The sequence below is a fragment of the Barbus barbus genome (assembly GCF_936440315.1).
Source record: "Barbus barbus genome assembly, chromosome: 3".
Taxonomy (NCBI): Eukaryota; Metazoa; Chordata; class Actinopteri; order Cypriniformes; family Cyprinidae; genus Barbus; species Barbus barbus.
The window spans coordinates 26,247,030-26,265,818 of NC_136731.1; the positions used below are offsets into that span (position 1 = coordinate 26,247,030).

General features: G+C 36.9%; 2 protein-coding genes across 2 annotated transcripts; one reads left to right on the top strand and one right to left on the bottom strand.

The window, feature by feature from the left end:
- Nucleotides 1-1,720: 1,720 nt before the first annotated feature.
- LOC306851162 (synaptogyrin-3-like) lies at nt 1,721-5,982 on the top strand. The gene is made up of 4 exons (XM_079387292.1): nt 1,721-1,833; nt 3,011-3,245; nt 3,485-3,630; nt 3,998-5,982. Exons 1-4 carry the CDS (start codon nt 1,732-1,734, stop codon nt 4,199-4,201), a joined length of 687 nt encoding a protein of 228 aa, XP_079243418.1. The 5' UTR covers nt 1,721-1,731; the 3' UTR covers nt 4,202-5,982.
- An 831-nt stretch (nt 5,983-6,813) lies between these two features.
- On the bottom strand, nt 6,814-16,217 carry LOC306851154 (E3 ubiquitin-protein ligase ZNF598-like). The gene is made up of 12 exons (XM_079387280.1): nt 15,935-16,217; nt 14,584-14,696; nt 13,880-14,009; nt 13,587-13,798; nt 13,099-13,316; nt 12,895-13,012; nt 12,664-12,821; nt 12,399-12,483; nt 10,515-11,350; nt 10,287-10,440; nt 8,965-9,109; nt 6,814-8,624 (listed from the first exon to the last, which is right to left on the bottom strand). Exons 1-12 carry the CDS (start codon nt 16,211-16,213, stop codon nt 8,265-8,267), a joined length of 2,808 nt encoding a protein of 935 aa, XP_079243406.1. The 5' UTR covers nt 16,214-16,217; the 3' UTR covers nt 6,814-8,264.
- Nucleotides 16,218-18,789: the final 2,572 nt, after the last annotated feature.

The following is an 18,789-nucleotide window of genomic DNA, read 5'->3' on the forward strand; positions in this document are numbered from 1 at the left end:
TTTGCAATGGCTGAGTCAAAGTCCAGACCTTAATCCAATTAAAATGTTGTGGAAGGACCTAAGCAAGCAGTTCATAGGAGGAAACCCACCAACATCACAGAGTTTAAGTGTCTCTGCACTAAGGTATGGGCTAAAACTCCTACATGTTATTGTGCAGGACTGATCAGCATTTATAAGAAACTTTACCTTCAGTTACTGCAGCAAAAGGGGTCACACCAGATACTGAAAGCAAAGTTTCACATACTTTTGCAATGCACAGTAACACTGGATCATTTTTCTCAATAAATAAATGGCAAAGAAAATATTTTTCTCTCACTTGTTTGATTCGGTTCTCTTTGTCTACTTTCAGGACTTGTATGAAAATCTGATGATGTTTTGGGTTATATTTATGCAGAAATATAGACAATTCTAAAGGGTTCGCAAACTTCAAGCAGCACTGTATATCACAATAATCCACAAGTAATCCACATGTCTCCAGACTTTCAATAAATGTCTTGTGAAGTAAAAAGAGGTGTGTTTGCAATAAACAAATTCATCAAGAAATCCTTAATCCCGGATAAATAGTTCTCTATCCAGTGAAAAGTCATGTTGTTTGTGTTATTTTAAATAATTTTAAGCCATCTTGCGGTCTCCATGGAAGTGTGCTGTGGTTTCCTAGTTGAATACCAATGGTTTAGAGGTCTCAATAAATTATTCATATACAAGAAGGGGTAAAGACAATGAATTGTTGGTCACGTCCAATTGCATCAAGATTAGCCTTTTAAAATAAATCTCAATTTTGCAATTTTGCATGCTTATTTGCTATTTACAAATGTGGCATGGATAGGTTAAAGTATTAAATCCCCTAAATGCTGTAGTCTTCCCACATTGCTTTCCTTATCATGAAAAAGTCATTTTTTATTTATGCATTATTATTAATGCAGTAATGTATGAAATCTTAGAATTACACCCATTCATATGAAGTAGACATGTTGTGATAGTCAAAACAATGGTGCTCCAAATGTTGTTCTTCATCATTTTCTTTTGTGTCCCTATTGACTTTATATGCCATTTTTAAATATATTTTAAAATATACTTTATATATATAATATAAATTATACTGAAGAAAGAAAGTCATATAGATTTTTATGTGATACTGTTTTGGTTATGCAACCATTATCTTCAAATAGTACAATTTCCTTGACAAAATACTCTTCATACTTTCAAGTGTTTCATTTGTTGGTGAACTTGAAGCCCTGCTCTATGAAGTTGTCTCCCAGCTGAGGAAGAGATGTCGTCGGTAGATGTTGCTGTTGAGACAATGTTATGCACAGAATCACAGAGATTGCACACGCCTCTGACAGTGTGTGTGTGTGTGTGTGTGTGCATGTTTATGTGGTTTATGAGGACACAAATTTGTATAATGACATGGGTATGCCAGAGGTATTACAATATGAAGGTGGTTTATGAGGACACTGCCTATGTCCCCGTAATTCAAAAGGCTTAAAAAACATACTAAATTGTGTTTTTTTGAAAATCTAAAAATGCACAAAGTCTCTTGTGAGGGCTAAGTTTAGATGTAGGGTTGGTGTAGGGCAATAGCACACAGTTTGTTCAGTATAAAAACCATTACGCCTATGGAGAGTCCCCATAAACCACAAAAACCAACATATATGTGTGTGTGTGTGTGTGTGTGTGTGTGTGTGCCTACCTCGACCCACAGCCGAGAGCCTGAATAACAGTAGGAGGAAAATGGACGGAGTGGGTTCATTTGGCGCTGGGAGAGCCGGGGCTGCGTTCGACCCTATTGCCTTTATCCAACAGCCGCAGACCATCCTTAGAATATTATCATGGGTAAGACATTTATTTGCCTAAAAATAATCGTATCTGCCTAGAAGAGACAAATGTGGTCTGTGACAATAACCCAGAACATAACATTTTCACCGCGCGCTCATTTAATAATTAAATAAGGTCACTGGGAAATATGACGTTCATATAGATATATGTGTTAATTGTACAATCAAAGATTATTTTTTGTTTATATTGAAAATATTAATGTCACGAAGCGTATTTGCCTCTCATGTGATTCCTTTTAGAAGCATGCATATAAAAAACGCGCTCATTCTTGAATCTTTTTGTTGTTTGGTTTATTATGGTAGGGTGAATTCGTTTGTAATATCATTATATTATTATGTAGCCTATTATTTTTATCCGTTGGTCTATCACTAGGCGTGAATTCAGAACAAGAAATACAATTTTAAACATGGGGCTATTTAGCTACCTATTAATGCAAAACGAGTTAATATAATGTCATGGATGAACGTTTCTCTATTATGCAATAGGTTTTTCAGTAAGAACATCATTATAGCGTCTCAAAGCATAGTCAGTTGCCTCATTTTGAGCATCGCTTATGTTTGAGGATCATTCTGTATGTTGCTCAGAAATGCTCTCTACTTAGGCAGCTCACTAGGTTTTGAGCCGCAGCCACAGTCTGCCTCTATATGACCGGTGCCTCGATTCTGATTGGTTGATGCATTACTATACACGCATCTACTGTTACTTCCATTTGATGTTATTTGCGTCAGACAAACACATCACGTGGAGCATAGCTTTGTGCAATGCAATTATTTCAGTCGAAGGCTTTTGTTTCTTGTCCCCATGCATGTGACAGCTTGTACCCTTTTTCTGAAAGTGTACAGAACAATATTTGGCCTTACAAGTGGAAAATGTTGATTTAGAAGAGTTATTGTCTATTTATAATACATTATGTTTATTGAATAGCATTGTTTTGGTCATACAGCGGATCTTATCGGATCTGTGTAAGTTCATATTTCTCTTTCATTTTGTAATTGAAATATTTATTTCTTACAATCAGCACCAAAAGATCGTCACTTCATGTCAGCTGCCTGAACATAGAATAATATTATTTATTGTAATGGTATTTAATTATTTAATATCATTTATAATGGCTTTAACAGTGTTAACAGGAAAAAAAGAACGTCAATAAAACAGGTGTCTTTTTCCCCTGCAGATCTTCTCAATGGTAGTGTTTGGATCCATAATAAATGAAGGCTATGTCAACCATGGCAGTGAGAGGCTTTATTGTGTTTTCAACAAGAACAACAATGCCTGCAACTACGGAACCACCATCGGGCTCATAGCATTTCTAGCATGCATTTTCTTCATTATCCTTGACATGAAGTTCCAACAAATCAGCAGTATTAAAGACAGGAAGAAGGCAGTGATGTTGGACATTGGATTTTCAGGTAAACAATAAGAGCATGCCAAAACAGACTGAGACTCTCTCTGTGACTGCTATTTTTAAGCTGTGAATTGTTCAAGGGTTCTGGCAGTGAATCATGATCTCCACAGAACTGAACAGTAGCCTACTGTATTGCCTTTGGATGCTTTGTGTATTTATGTAAACATGGGGGCAGTATAATAAACTATATTGAATTTATGGCTATAATATATTCTTATTGTTGTGTTTTGTGCATGATTACAGGTTTCTGGGCATTTTTGTGGTTTGTTTGTTTCTGCTTCTTGGCCAACCAATGGCAGCGCACCACCCCAGATGAGCTGCCCTTAAATCAGGGAGCGGATGCTGCCAGAGCTGCCATTGCCTTCTCCTTCTTCTCCATCTTCACCTGGGTAAATGAGCATAACTATCTCTACACAGAAATGAAAACACATTTTATTGTCAATTTGTGTGACCGCCATTCCTTTTCAAATCTAAAAGTGAAATGGCAGGATATGCAGAACACAGTCCATTTCAGTTGTTATATCATGACCTATCTCATTGACATTAGCCTGCTCTACATACTGGTTTCAGCCCTCAGGGGATGTGGGAACATATAATAGAATTACTTCCTTTTCCCTTGCCGTCGTGAATGAGGATGAGAATAGTGTTTGGTGGCGTGGCCTGATGTGAAAGAAACCGAGGCTATTACTAGTTATTTTTAATGAGAGTTCGATACTAATGCGTGTGACTGTCATTTGCTTCCTCTCTGTATTTCAGGCTGGTTTGACTGTAAGGGCGGTGCAGAAGTACATGCTAGGGACCGACATGAGCCTCTTCACCAAAGAGCACGTGGACGGCAACCCTCCTGTCGAGCCCTACCCCACCGGCACGAGCACTGAGCCCAATGACACATACCAGAGCCCACCCTTCACTGAAAACCTGAACTCCAACGCCTCAACCTACCAGGTGCCAATTTACTGAAACGGTGCCTAGCAAAAGTCCACATGCGATGTCATTGGTGTATCAGAGTCAGTGTGGATGGCTGGCACTGGTCTTCAAACTGAAGTGGTGTGATAATGTTCATAGGTAGTTCCGTTCTGTGAACTTCTGTACAAGAATATGTTGATTGTGATGTCACTTTCGTTTGGAATATTACGTGTTAATTTATCAGCTGGAATGAAACCGTTAGAGGGTTATCAGTGTTGTTTAAAAATGAAAAAGGTTATGTTGCATGTGTTATATTTAGAGAGCTATGAAGTGCCATGCATCACAAACAATACCTTATATATTAAATTTCCATAATGCTGTTGGGTACTGTATATAAAGTGCAATATCTGAAACATGGAATCACCAAAACATTTATGACACATTTAAATGTTCTCCAACTGAAAGCTTACGAGAGGTGGTCTTCCTAAAAGAGGGTAAAGTTTCGCTGTAGATAAGGGTGTCTTATATATCAAAAGTGTGTAGAAAGGTGTTGATTCAGTGAAGCCACTAAACGTGTTAAGACATGAAGCCAGATTTTATTTTGGAAGGATTTTTGTAGTTTACAATGCGTGAATACTTCTGACTGTATCAAAATATAGAGGTTAAATGAAACCCACTAAAAAGACTTCAAACTAATAATGGTTTTTGTTATTATACATTTTTTTTATTAGAGACATTTGGCATTTTAAAATTGAGGAATACAAACATATAAACTGGCATTTAAAATGAATGCTTTATGAATATATTTACAAACTCGGACAATGACACCACTTGGTATGTTTTCAACATTAGAAATGGCTAGTAATAAGTCAAATGTGTCATTCTTAAAAGAAATTAATTCAGCAAGGAGACATTAAATTGATCAAAAGTGACAGTAAAGACATTTGTAATGTTACAAAAGATTTCCATTTCAAATCAGTGCTGTTCTTCAGAACTTTATATTCATCAGAGAATCCTGAAAAAAAATTCAGCAGCACAACTGTTTTCAACATTGATAATAATGAATGTTTCTAACAGGAATAAATCGCATTTTAAAATACTTTTAAAATAGAAAAGTTATTTTAAATTGTAATATTTCACAATATTACTATTTTTAGTGTATTTTTGATCAAATAAATGCAGCCTTGGTGAGCAGAAGAGACTTAAAAAACCTTACCAACCTCAAGCTTTTGAATGGCAGTGCATATGCCAGTGGTTTGCAAAGTCATTTGTTTGGGAAACCCTTCAGATATTCATCAGTTGGCTGTTGTTTTAAAAAAAACGCTGTTTGGTGACCATCATCAGTGCTTTGTCTGATATGTGGTAGATTTTGGTAATGTTTCTGTGTTCAGAGATAGGGCAACATACACAAATGATAGTGATTGTACTTCAATACTTGTAAATGGAGTATGTTTGTGAAAGTGGTCAGGGTCTTGTATTTCCTGTACTTAACTCTGCACTCCTGTTAAAATGCTTCATGGACCAATATTATGGGACAGTTTTGGAGTGATTCACTGAGGTATGTTTTGCTGGATCCAAATTTGCACCTCTAAAAAGTATTATAGATGATGAAGATGTGAAAATATAAGCCTTTAGTTTTTGTATTCGTACCCCATTGAAAGACGAAGTGCAAAATTTGCATCAGTAAAAATGCCTTGAGCTTGTCCATGACTCTTTTTAATATATATCCCATCTTGTGATTGAAAGATATCAAAAGATTTGTCGTTGTCAGTCGGAATGTCTTCAGACTGCAGTTGTCAGACATTATGAAAATAAAGACATGTTTTTCATGAGTGGATCACCTGTATTGTGCTCTTTTAATGACTTACATACTATTATGAGCTCATTCTGTTCTGAAAGCCAGACCCTGTAATATTTTGAACTTTCTACATTAGAAATAATTCACACAAAAACATTTGCTGAAAATTTACTCAACCTCCAACCAACCAAAAGAGTTTGTTTCTTCATCTGAACAGATTTGGAGAAATTTAGCATTCCATCACTTACCAATGGTTCCTCTGCAGTGAATGGGTGCCGTCAGAATAAGAGTCCAAACGGCTGATAAAAACATCACAATCCACAAGTAATTTACACTACTCGACTCATAAATTAATGACTCGTGAATCAAAAACTGTGTTTAAAGATGTTTTTAACTTAAAACACAAATCCATATCCATTATACTGCATTTCTTGAGTCTTCTCAATCTTACATGCACAAACAGTCCAAACCAGTTCTAAACAAACACGTTGGTGACTGATATGAGAGGACGAAGATAGACTAAACAGAGATAGACTTTTTCACAGGAAGAAGTGTTATTACGGATTATGTACTCATTATTTTGGCCAGAAACAATGGTTTAAAGTTAAAACACCTTAATGATGGATCTGCTTATTAAAAACACTGCTTTTCACTTTACAAGATGTTAATTGATGGACTGGAGTTATTGTGATGTTTTTATCAGCTGCTTGGGCTCTCATTCTGACGGCACCCATTCACTGCAGAGGATCCATTTGTGAGCAAGTGATATAATGCTAAATTTCTCCAAATCTGTTCTGATGAAGAAAGAAACATCTACATCTTGGATGGGCTGGGGGGAAAAGTAAATTTTCAGCATATTTTTATTTTTGGGAGACCTATTCCTTTAATTGCTTCAAATAGTTCACTGTACAGATATATCCCAATGTTTACGAAGTTTTAAAAATTTTAAAAAGAAAACGAGTTTGTGAAAAGTAATATACCTTAAGACCCAATCTAATAATCAAATTCGAAACGTGTCAAATACGACCGCCGTAGCTCACTCCAAATTGACCCTCATGTTGTTCAAACCTGTATGAATTTCTTTCTCCTGTGGAACAAAAGGAGATGTTTGACAGAAAGTCTCTTTCACTTTTGCTGAATGGAAAGATGAAAGTGAATGTTCAATAACGTCCTCAGCCCCTAACAGCCTAATATCTTCTTTTGAATCTCATGTAATAAAAGGTTTCTTAAAATTACAGATTTTTTTTCATTTTTCAATCATTTTTGTGTGAACACTTCCTTCAGGTATCTCTGTAGTTAACATTTTCGAGTATGTTGCACAAAACAAACAGATGAAATACACAAACTGGAGCTTGAATAACAATCTAAATGTTGATAATGTTTGACCAGCATTTATTCTGCAGATATGTCCTGACACATCGCAAACTGTTGACCACAAGGCCGTGGCACAAATAGCAGTTCCTGAAAGAGATATGAGGAAAGGTGGCCGCACTCAAGTCTGAACAGTCAATTCTGTGGGGGTGTGAAGAAATATTTAAGAGGCACAAGCACAATGGTATTTAACAAATCTAACAATTTTTTTTTTAAAGAATTATCCATCTGTACTAATGTGGTATTTTATACAAAACATTCTGTATTATGATCCCATCTGACAACCTTTTAAAAATGTCCCTCTGGTTTTTCCTGTATATTTTAAGGCAGGTGAAACTTCCTCACAATCACACGTGGCCTAAAGAGTGCCGAGCCGTGCATTTCGTTCCCTGGCTTGATTGTTTAATTGCAAATAATTTACACAATCATTCAGAAATGTCAATTTGTCAAAAGTCAGTAGACAGATCACTGTAGCTTACTGTAAGAAATGCTATATATTAACCATTTTATTTTTCTGTACTGTAGAAGTTTGTAAACAAATGAGAAATTAATCAATTTCAAATCAAACGGCAGGAGCATTCTGAAATAAATAGGTTATTTTTCAAAGGCAGCCAAAAAAACAAATGGCCATGCTAACAGCACTGGAAAACCTGATGAAAAAGATGAACTGGAGGAGTAATAAATGAATCAACATTACAACTCAAGCTTTCAAGTAGATTAAACCTGTTTCTCTTCCCAACAGTTATAGTTCCACTAGCACTTTTTAGGGTTGATCTTTCCCCTTTGAAAAAGGTGTCATCAAAACTTTCAGAATCTGAAAGTAAACATCCGAGTAAACATTACCACTGCAGCTCAGAAACCCCTCATCCTTTCAAGCATCTCACCATTATCCTGGTGCAGCACCAGGTCCTGCGTCATAGAGAGCCGTGGATGTGCGTCTGCTGACAGCTAGCTGATGATCTTGCTTATGGCCTGTAAAGAGGGGAAGTCATCATCGCCGATGTGTAGGGTTTTATGGGTGTTGAAGTCTTTTAGAGCCAGCACCTGCTTACAGGTGGGACACACTTGGCAGTCCAGCTCCAGGCTGTTGCTGGTGGTGCCTGTCTGCCAGGCTTTCTTTTTGTTTTTTTTGGGCTTGGAGCCTTGCTGCTGTTTCTCGAGAGCCTTAAAGTCTCCGTGGGCAGTGAGAAGCTCCTGTTGCTTGCGAGTGTCTGGAAGGAGAACCAGCAGCTCATTGAAGACCCTGTTGAAATTCTCTCCCAGCAGCTCCTGGCAGCTTTTGTAGTACTCGACAGCAGGTATTATACCCTGCTCAAGATGAAAATTAGAGATCAATGAAAATATTAATGGGTAAGACAATGTATGTGTGAGGCAGTGTGTATCATAGGTTCTATAATGGGTCACCAGTTTCCACTATTTTTAAACATTTTTCTTCACTAGTTCATTTTAAAGGGTCCTGCAAGATGCGACAAGTGTATGTTGGAAATAATATATTTAAAAATACTCCATGTTGTCTCAATTAACAAGCTCACAGAACTACATAATTATAAAGGAATTAGTACAGTTTGCTTAAACTAGCAGACCTAATATATAATAATATGTGAGACTAATATTAACTGAATTTAAATGGTCTTGGTTTGATAGTTACCTGTCTAAATTGGCCTGAATAGTTTTTGAACTCATTGAACTTGGTTTCATCATTTTGAAGATAATTCTTAATAGACTGAATAAGGTCCATGTTTCTTTGCTGGAAATTGTCAGGTATGAGGTAGGATCCAACAGCAGGTGTCACTCTGAAAGAAAACACAATACCTAATGAGATAAAACACTTATATCGCTTTTCTATTTTAACATTAATTAATGATAAATTATTAAATTAGAATTTGTGAATTTTTAACCCATTATCTGTTGTCAAATCTGAATACATTTTAAAATGGGATTCATTTATGTGGTGGAAAGTAGAATTTTCAGCATCATTACTCCAGTCTTCAGTGTCACATGATCTTTCAGAAATCATTCTGATATGCAGATATTTCTGATTATCATCTTGTAATATCTTGTATTATTATTCTTATTTAATGGAAGTGTAAGGTAAAATAAAATGTACATCAAACGTTTAATTTCAAACACAAAAAGTGTAATTAAAGAAAAGAATAAGAGTAATTAACAGTATTTGGACATCATCTGGTTGTCAAAGAAAGTTCCTAATAAGATGAACCTCATAAGTCCCTGATAAGGTGAACTGTAACTGTGGCTACACTGATATGACACTTCAGGAAAAACGCAAAAAACAAAAACAAAAAGCTCAGAAAAGTTCATTTTGTCCAGTGGACAAAAAAAAAAAAAAACACCACTTTTTTCCATCAATTTTAACACATTGTCAAAAAAAGTATTAAGGAATATTAAGGCATTATATCAACATTCTCTCAGATACTGGCTTTATAACATTAGCCCTCAGTTTCAAAGCCAAGCCATGCTTGGTCCTGGAGGGCCTGCAGAGTTTAGCTCCAACTTGCCTCAACACACCTGCCTTGAAGTTTCAAGGACACAAAGCAAGACCTTGATTAGCTGGTTCAGGTGTGTTTGATTAGGGTTGGAGCTAAACTCAGCAGGACACCGGCCCTCCAGGAACAAGTCTGGTGTCTCAGACTAAAATGCATGTCTGAGCTGGTTTAACTGAAAGAAACTTGCACTGACTGATCTTCAAATATGTCAGTTTCATTGTTTTGTCTTAAGATGCACACCAGTAGTGTTTTTTATCAAAGGCACGTATATAACCTTAAATGTCCTAATTGAACTATGGCCTAATCCTGACTTAACCTAAGCCTTGACTGTAATACCAGGCCTAAGACTAATTAAAAACATTGCTTGCAATCAATAAATGGTCAACTTTCATGTACTCAAAATACAACAGTGACTCAAAGCGGAATATAACAGCACAGTATAACAGCACAAATCACAGTCTCTAACCTGTTAACAGCCGGCATTGACGATTCCACCACATTACTGTTGAGCGGGATGCCGGTGAATCCTGGAGGAGGTTTGCTGACAACAGGCCCAAGGCCAGGAGGAGGAGGTGGCAGCACACTCTGAGTGCTCTTCAACGGAAATGCACTTTTAAAGCCTGAAAACACAAGTACACACTTAGAAACAATGTCATTTTGGGCACTGCCTCTTTAAGGAAAGGAACAGGATTACCAGGTGGAGGTTTTCTGGACATAAGTGCTGGAAATTCCTCTTCTTTGGGTGGAGGAGGTTGGTCGGTTACCGGCTGCTTTAAAGGGGAAGGAATATTTTCAGGAAATGATGTAGGGGACAATGCTTCTGCCGGTTTCTCTGAGAGTCCATTTATAAAAGAGTTTGTTCTGGAGGGGAGACTGTTGTCTGGTGGCTTCGTCTCGGGAACGTTCTCTTTGTGAGCCATTTTGGACACGGACTCAGGAGTGTGTGAGGGGGAATCCAGAGATGAAGTTATGGCTTGCTTCTTTTTCTTGTTGGTTTTAGGGTTGGGCTGAGATGAGCCACCTTTTACCGTCAGCAAAGTGGAAATATCAAGCATAGTCGGTACAGTGCGGATCTCCTGAGCCGTTCTGCCGGTTTGGGGGTCCTCGTCATCCGATGAGGACGGACATTTGACTTTAGGTGGAGCTTTGTGGGTTTCAGCAGAGGTGAGCTTCTTTTTGCGGCGAGATGAGGAGGCAGTGAGAGGCTGAGGCACACTTCCACTGGGCGGCGGGTCACTGGCGGACAGTATGGATGAAGAGACTGTAGGGGCTGTTTTGATGGGCAGAACCACAGGTTTATTGGAAACCACCACAGGTTTGCTTCCAGCTTGAGACCAGGCTGATGTTGTGTTTGATTGGGGCTTCAGTGGTTTGATCTTGGAGACCAGTGCAGGAAAGTCCTCCTCCTGGAAGGATGAATGTTTCTTGGGTTGATTTGTGTATGCAGGCGTCATTGGAGCAGAAACTACTGAGCCAGACAAGCTTGGAAAATCATCTTCCTTCAGAGAGACAGAAGTTTGTTTGATCTTGCTGAAATGATAGGAAGACAGACATTGTCAAATACTGATCGGATTAAATTAAACTCAATGTTTAAGAGCACATTTTCAAGTGGTGCTTGCCCAAAATGCTAGCACTTTTCTTGCTGTTACTGTTGCATATACCCACAACTATGAGCCCACTCAAACTCTCAAATTGATAATCTGACCTGCAGAAATGGCTTGGGTCCTCTCTGACATCATTTCCTGTTTTGCTCTGCATATTTGTTGGTTGCACCATATGATTATGATTTGGTGGACATAAAAGATTACACCAAAGTACTTAAGGGTTCCTTTTCAAGAATTCAGAGGCCCCTTTCTTTTATTATGATTTCAGGACGGCTGTATCAGCCTGACATTTTTTAATTTATGCCCATTTAAAAAAAATTAAATCAAAACAAAACAAGAGACATTAAAAAAAAGAAAGCGGTGTATGTTTTGCATGTCGGTTGCACCACGTGACTATGGAGGACTAAAGTCATTTTTATTAAATAATGATTTCAGGTAGAGTGTTAATTTAGCATTAATTATATACTATTATAAAATGTATTAATTTTTGAATTGGCACTTATTTTTATATTTGTAGTTTTCATTTTACTTTAGACTTTAGTCATTTTGTTATGTGATTGTCATTTTACTAGGTTTTGTGTTTTTTTTATACTTTTATTTAGCTATAATTTAATTAACTTAAACTTGTTTTGTTTCAGTTTTCTGCCAAGGCAACATTTCTAATTTTAATTTAGGCTTAAGTGTTTCCAATATTTCCATTTTATTTCAGCTTCATTTAAATTAACGATTGCAGGACAGTTATATCAGCCTGATGTTTTTGACTTTATGTCCCCCAAAAATCTGAATTTCAATACAGACATGAAAAAGATCACAAAAAGGGGTATATTTATGTCATTGAACAAATTTGAATTCATTAATATATATGAACAAAATAATCAAAAAAGCAAGCCCCTCTAAAAAAGAAATGATCTTCGTATTCCTACATGGGAAAAATACATAAGTGACCCATCTTACTAAAAACAGAACAAGCATACCTTTGAATTGGGGCTGGAGGTGCAGCAGCCCCTAAAACTGGGAAGTCCTGACCAGCCAAAGGAGCACTGTTCTTCACTGATCGAGCTGAAATATATTCATACATGCAATTTTATCAACTTCCAAATTAAAGATAGATAGATAGATAGATAGATAGATAGATAGATAGATAGATAGATAGATAGATAGATAGATAGATAGATAGATAGATAGATAGATAGATAGATAGATAGATAGATAGATAGATAGATAGATAGATTGCCATACCTTGCATTTCGTTCGTCTGTTTGGCAGTGCCTCTGATGTTTCTCATGTCATCAGGCTCCACCTTTTCTTCTTTGCGTGGCTTCTGACTGCTTCTCTCTTGCAGGTGGCTGGCCATCGAAGCTCGCAAAGCAGCAGCGATCTCTTTGTCCTCTTCCTCTCTGAGGACAACAACTCTCTCAGTCTTCCATAAGTGCTGTTACATGACAGAATGCAGCGCTGATGAAGACCTACCGATTATATCTCCAGCTCCTGACATTCTGCTGTCCTCCTGGGGCTCGTCCTCTTCCTGATCTTCCCTGTCTGTTGAAGCGATCCAATTCCTCATAGTCATCGCCACCAACTGTCAGACCTAAAACAAACAATCAGATGAGCTTGATTAAGGCATGCGACCCCAAAGTTATATCCAACTCACAGAAAGTGCAAATTCAGCTTTACCGTCATTTCTTCGTTGCTGTCTGGGTGCATAGTTGAACTGAATGTCGATTTGGCGATTCTGCCGTGCCTCAGCCCGGTTTTTGCTGTGGGCAGCAGCTTTGTGAGCCTTATAGTCAATCTCTGTGCGGAAAGCGTGAGTGAACTGCTCTGTACTGCAGCGGCCCTCCTCGCAGAGATAATGGCTCTCTCTGAAGTGCTCGCTGAGGTACTGGTAGTCACTATAGGACAAAAATAATACTTCAGTTAAGCGAATTATCTTTTAAATTCTGTGAAAATTTTATTTTAGACTGAAATTTTATTCAAAATTATATCAATTAGATCGATTGAGGGTTTATATGAAAGGTTTTTCAGTTCAACTGAGGCATCATTTGGGTGCATGTAAACATAGCTACAGTGATTTGCATCTGGAAATAAACCAATTTAACATAACCATATTTACAAGTTAAAAAAAAGAAAAAAAAAAAAGTGAACCAGAACTGGTCTTTTACCTGTAATACTCCTGAGCTCCATCTGCATCACAGAAATGGCAGAAGTAATGATCTCGCCGCAGGTGCTTCAACAGTTCATCGTTGTCCAGGTATCGATCATCACAGAATTTACAAAGCGGATGCCCACGATGTGAGGTATCATCCGGGTCCCCCTGCGTTCGATGTCGAGCCAGGTCTTTCCGATTGTACCACTTCCGCTCGTATGAGAATACCTAAACACAGGGCAAACTATTCATTGAAGGAATAAGGTGTGTGCAAAAAAATATATAATTAATTAAAATGCAATACTCTACCTTCAGGTGCTTTGCACATAACTTGCAGCAGAAGAGTTCATGTTGTTTCCGCATATGCTGTTCTAATTCTTCAAATTTGGAGAACACTTTTGGTTCTGGGCATTGTGGACATTCATTTAACAAAATCTTCCTGCATTTGTTATAAAAGATAAAAAGAGCTAGTAAGGAACCAATTTCAAATATTGTTGATTTTAAGCTGAAAAATGGGACTGGCAATGATGTGATATGGTCAAGACTTAAATGCACTTTTTATTTGGCAAGTAAACTGCCAAAAGGGACGCCAGAGTTGTTTACATTGTCCATTTCAAAACTAGTTAAACTCATGTCACGCCAAATTCAAAAATATCAAAGTCTGCCACTTTTTTTATAGATTTAAGTATTCGCACAACAATTTTAATTAAATATTGCAGTTTATTATTGTGCGTTGTTACATTACTGTTTTAATACAATATGTTTTGGTACAAACAAGCATAGTTTTTAAATACATTTTCCTTTGTGGTTCTTCAGAAAAAAAAATGTAGGAATCCTGCATTGATTATTTTCAACAGAATGCATCTCAACCATTTTATTCTTACATTAAAACTTTCCAATCATATATTGAATGAATGTGTAGTTGAAACAATTACTGAGCAAATACATACACGTATAGAATATTGTCAAAAGGATAGCTTTTCTCATCCCTGCTGAAAAAAAAAGGTTCATACCTGAACTGAGCATATATCTTTCCATCTGCAAAATATATGTCATATTTCTTCTCACACTGATATTGATGAATGTTCAGAGCGGCAAAGGGTTCAAGTTTCTTTAAGAAGACCACCTGGAAAATCAGAAAAATAATAAAGAAATATATTTTTTTAATTACAGAAGAGAAAAAACATCAAGTATTTTTTTTTTTTAAAGAATGAAACGCTTCTTCTAAAGCACGAACAACGTTGTCAATTAAACAAAAAGGACTGAACACTAAATGTTTTCAATTTCAGACTTGCTGATTACGCTGTACCTCGCGTACTGTATACTTTGGTCTTAATGTAACTTGTGCTTAACAGGCAAATTAAGAGAGGCGTTCTTGAGTGATTGTCACGCGAGTCACGCAGAGTCAACATGACGTCGCACGTTGACAGGCTGTCAGAGAAAGCACATGTTGTCTAGTACAGAGGTCTTCAACGCTGTTCCTGGGGACCCACTATCCCACTAGTTATCTGAAGCCGATTACACAACAGCAACATCCAGCAGAGCTGTCTGTCTAATTATATATAAAAAAAAAAAAAACTTTTTGAACTTTGTTCATGATATATCCTTGCCTCTCATATTTGTGACCCTGGAGCACAAAACCAGTCTTAAGTCGCTGGGGTATATTTGTAGCAATAGCCAAAAATATATTGTATGGGTCAAAATTATCCATTTTTCTTTTATGCCAAAACTCATGAATATTAAGTAAAGATCATGTTCCATGAAGATATTTTGACAATTTCCTACCGTAAACATCAAACAATAATTTGATTAGTAATATGCATTGCTAAAGACTTGACTTTTTATTTGACTTTCTCAGTATTTTCTTTTTTTTTTTGCAGATTCCAGGTTTTCAAATAGCTGTATCTCGGCCAAATATTGTCCAATCCTAACAAACCATACATCAATTGAAAGCTTATTTATTTATGACAGGTTTTGTGGTTCAGGGTCACATCTGTTAACCCACATGAAGTGAACTACTACACCGTGAAGGACTCTAGCGAGCTGCTGGTTGTCGCGGGAAGCAATAAATCACCGCTGCTAAGATAAAACGGCTCACTTCTAAACTAAAAACACGTTTCCACATGCATCTACAAATCAAAAACAGAAATCATAACAACAATTAGTCAAACAACTGCCCTCAATTTCACTTGTGAGAGATGACAACTGAGCTAAACTTTCTTTTTCCTGACAACTCCTCGCTGCTAACGACGCGACAAACACGGCCGCTCCCATCATGTCGTGTGCTGTCTGTCTGTCTGTGTGTGTGTGTCTGTGTGTGTCGGCCGAGGCCTGCGCTCGCTGCTGGAGGAGAGGCGGCGGCACCTTGTCGAGCTGCTCCCGGCAGACGGCGCAGTACTTCTGGTCGCACAGCAGCCGCATCTTGGTGGAGCAGCGGTAACACACCGGGTGATCGCACTTCCCCACCGCGAACATGTCGATGTCCTGGCAGCACAGCACGCAGCTGATCTCCGCGTCTCTCTTAACGGTGGACTCCATTCTCGCTATAATCCGCTTGGATTCGGACGGCTTGTAAACGACGGTACGGGCAGTGAGGCCGGGTGAAGCGCGCTCCTGTGTGCGTAATCGTTCGGCGCAATGCATTGTGGGGAGCGGGCTAGCCGTAGACAGGAAGAGCTTTTATTATGACACACCGGACCTCTATACCGCACACCTTTGCGTGAATTACATGCAGTGCATCCCAATGTGCATACTATCCACCCTATAAGTCAATGCGTGTTACTAATCAAAAAATCAGTTTTGATTTTATTTACGGTAGAAAATTTACAAAATATCTTCATGGAACCAGATTTTTACTAAACCCTTTAAGACCTAAGGGTAAAATCATTTTCATATAATTTGTTTATTTGACTTTAAAATTCCAACAGAATGTGCTATTTCCATGTGCATGGTGTCATTTCTTTCAGAAAAGAAATGGCTTTAAAAAAAAGTACAGTTTTTAACATTAATGGTGAGTTTGTAAACAGAATTTAAACAGAAGTTTTTAAATTTTGATCCATACAATGTATTGTTGACTATTGCTACAAATACACCCGTGCTATTTATGACTGGTGCAGTGGTCCAGGGTCATATATTATACAGAATGATATAATTATATAAATACAATTTAATTAGATGAAATAATATAATAAACAAACAATATGATGCATTATTAATATATGTTTAATAATAATAGCAATAACAATATGTTCACTATACTAATCTTAAAATATGATAATTTTATTAATATACATTTATTAATATTTATTTAAATTATTTAATCAACAAAAACTATTTATCAAACAATATTATTTATTATACATATTACTTATAACACAATAATATAAGTTGGCTTTTGGCCCATTTCATCTGATAAAACAATGTAGAATTTTATTAAAATAATTTATTGACTTGTTATTTATTAAGTAGTAAAATTATTTATAATATAATTTATAATAATTACTAAAATAATATTTCATTGTAATATTCAGAGAAGCAAACAGGTAAGGGGGGAAAGTGTACAGACTGGGGACATGCTCCACACAGAATGTTTTTAAAGATTACTTTAAGGTATGATTTAAAATATTTTTTATTACCTATGGCCTGGTTTCACAGACGGGGTTTAGACTAAGTCGGGATTAGATCATAGTTCAATTAGGACATTTAAGACATTTTTATAAACATGCCTTAGAAAAAAACATTACTGGTGTGCATCTTGAGACAGAACAGAGGCACTGATATATGTTAAGACCAGTCAGTGCAAGTTTCTTTCAGTTGAAACAACTCAGAATTACATTTTAGTCTAGGACTAGGCTTAAGCCTTGTCTGTGAAACTGGGGGTAAATGTCCAAAACTGTAATTTTTCTTAAAAAAAAAAAAAAACCTTGTTGCAACATTTTACAGAAATCAAGATTGAACATATTTGGTCAAAATCCTATGTTATATAAAAGATGAAGTGATTAGATGGTAATGCTGACCTAAAATGCAAAATGTTTGCCCTCTCTCTCTTCACCGTTTCCACATCTCAGACCTCAAATACATACAATATTACTGTTTTTAGACATAGTTTTTTTTAAGTAAAGAGTGAAGAAAATACTATATAATACTTATAGAACAACCAGGGGCCAGTTGCGTAACCTTAGCCACCATGTTAAGACTGTGTCTTAAGAACTAGTTTGTTGCCAAGGGGTAAGCAGTCTTCCAATGCAAATAAGATCAATCTACCTTTTCATAACTTAATAAAAAAAAGTTATGGTCTTGAAGAAAAAAAAATTAGATGACTTTTTAAGACTAGTCTAAACAGTTTATGCAACCTGCCCCAGTTCTTTATTTACCCTTGTAAGATCACAAGTACCCTTGCAAGATCCAAGATCCTTGCATTTTTACACAAAAATGTATTATTGACTGCAGTCATCTGGCCCAACCACTTATTATTGAAATAAATCTTTGTTTTATCAATAACGACCCAAATGAATGTGCCCATACTTACAGGTACATCTAAAAAAATTTGAAAATCTTTTTTTTTTTGTAACTAATTTCAAAAAGTGAAACTTTCATATATTTTAGATTCATTGCATGTAAAGTAAAACATTTCAAAAGTTTTTTTGTTTAAATTTTGATGATTAGAGCTTACAGCTCATGAAAGTCAAAACCCAGTATCTCAAAATATTAGAATATTTACATTTGAGTTTCAGTTAATGACCATCCCTACAGTATAAAATTCCGGGTATCTCTTATTCTTTGAAACCCCAATAATGGGGAAGACTGCTGACTTGGCAATGATCCAGAAGACGAACATTGACGCCCTCCACAAAGAGGGTAAGTCACAGAGGGTCATTACTGAAAGGTGTGGCTGTTTACAGAGTGCTGTATCAAAGCATATTAAATGCAAAGTTGACTGGAAGGAAGAATTTGGGTAGGAAAAGGTGCACAAGAAGCAGGGATGACCGCAAGCTTGAGAATACTGTCAAGCAAAGCTGATTCAAACACTTGTGAGAGCTTCACAAGGAGTGGACTGAAGCTGGAGTCAGTGCATCAAGAGTCTCCACGCTCAGACGTCTTCAGGAAAAGGGCTACCAAGCCACTTCTGAACCAGAGACAACGTCAGAAGCGTCTTACCTGGGCTGTGGAGAAAAAGAACTGGACTGTTAATCAGTGGTCCAAAGTCCTCTTTTCAGATG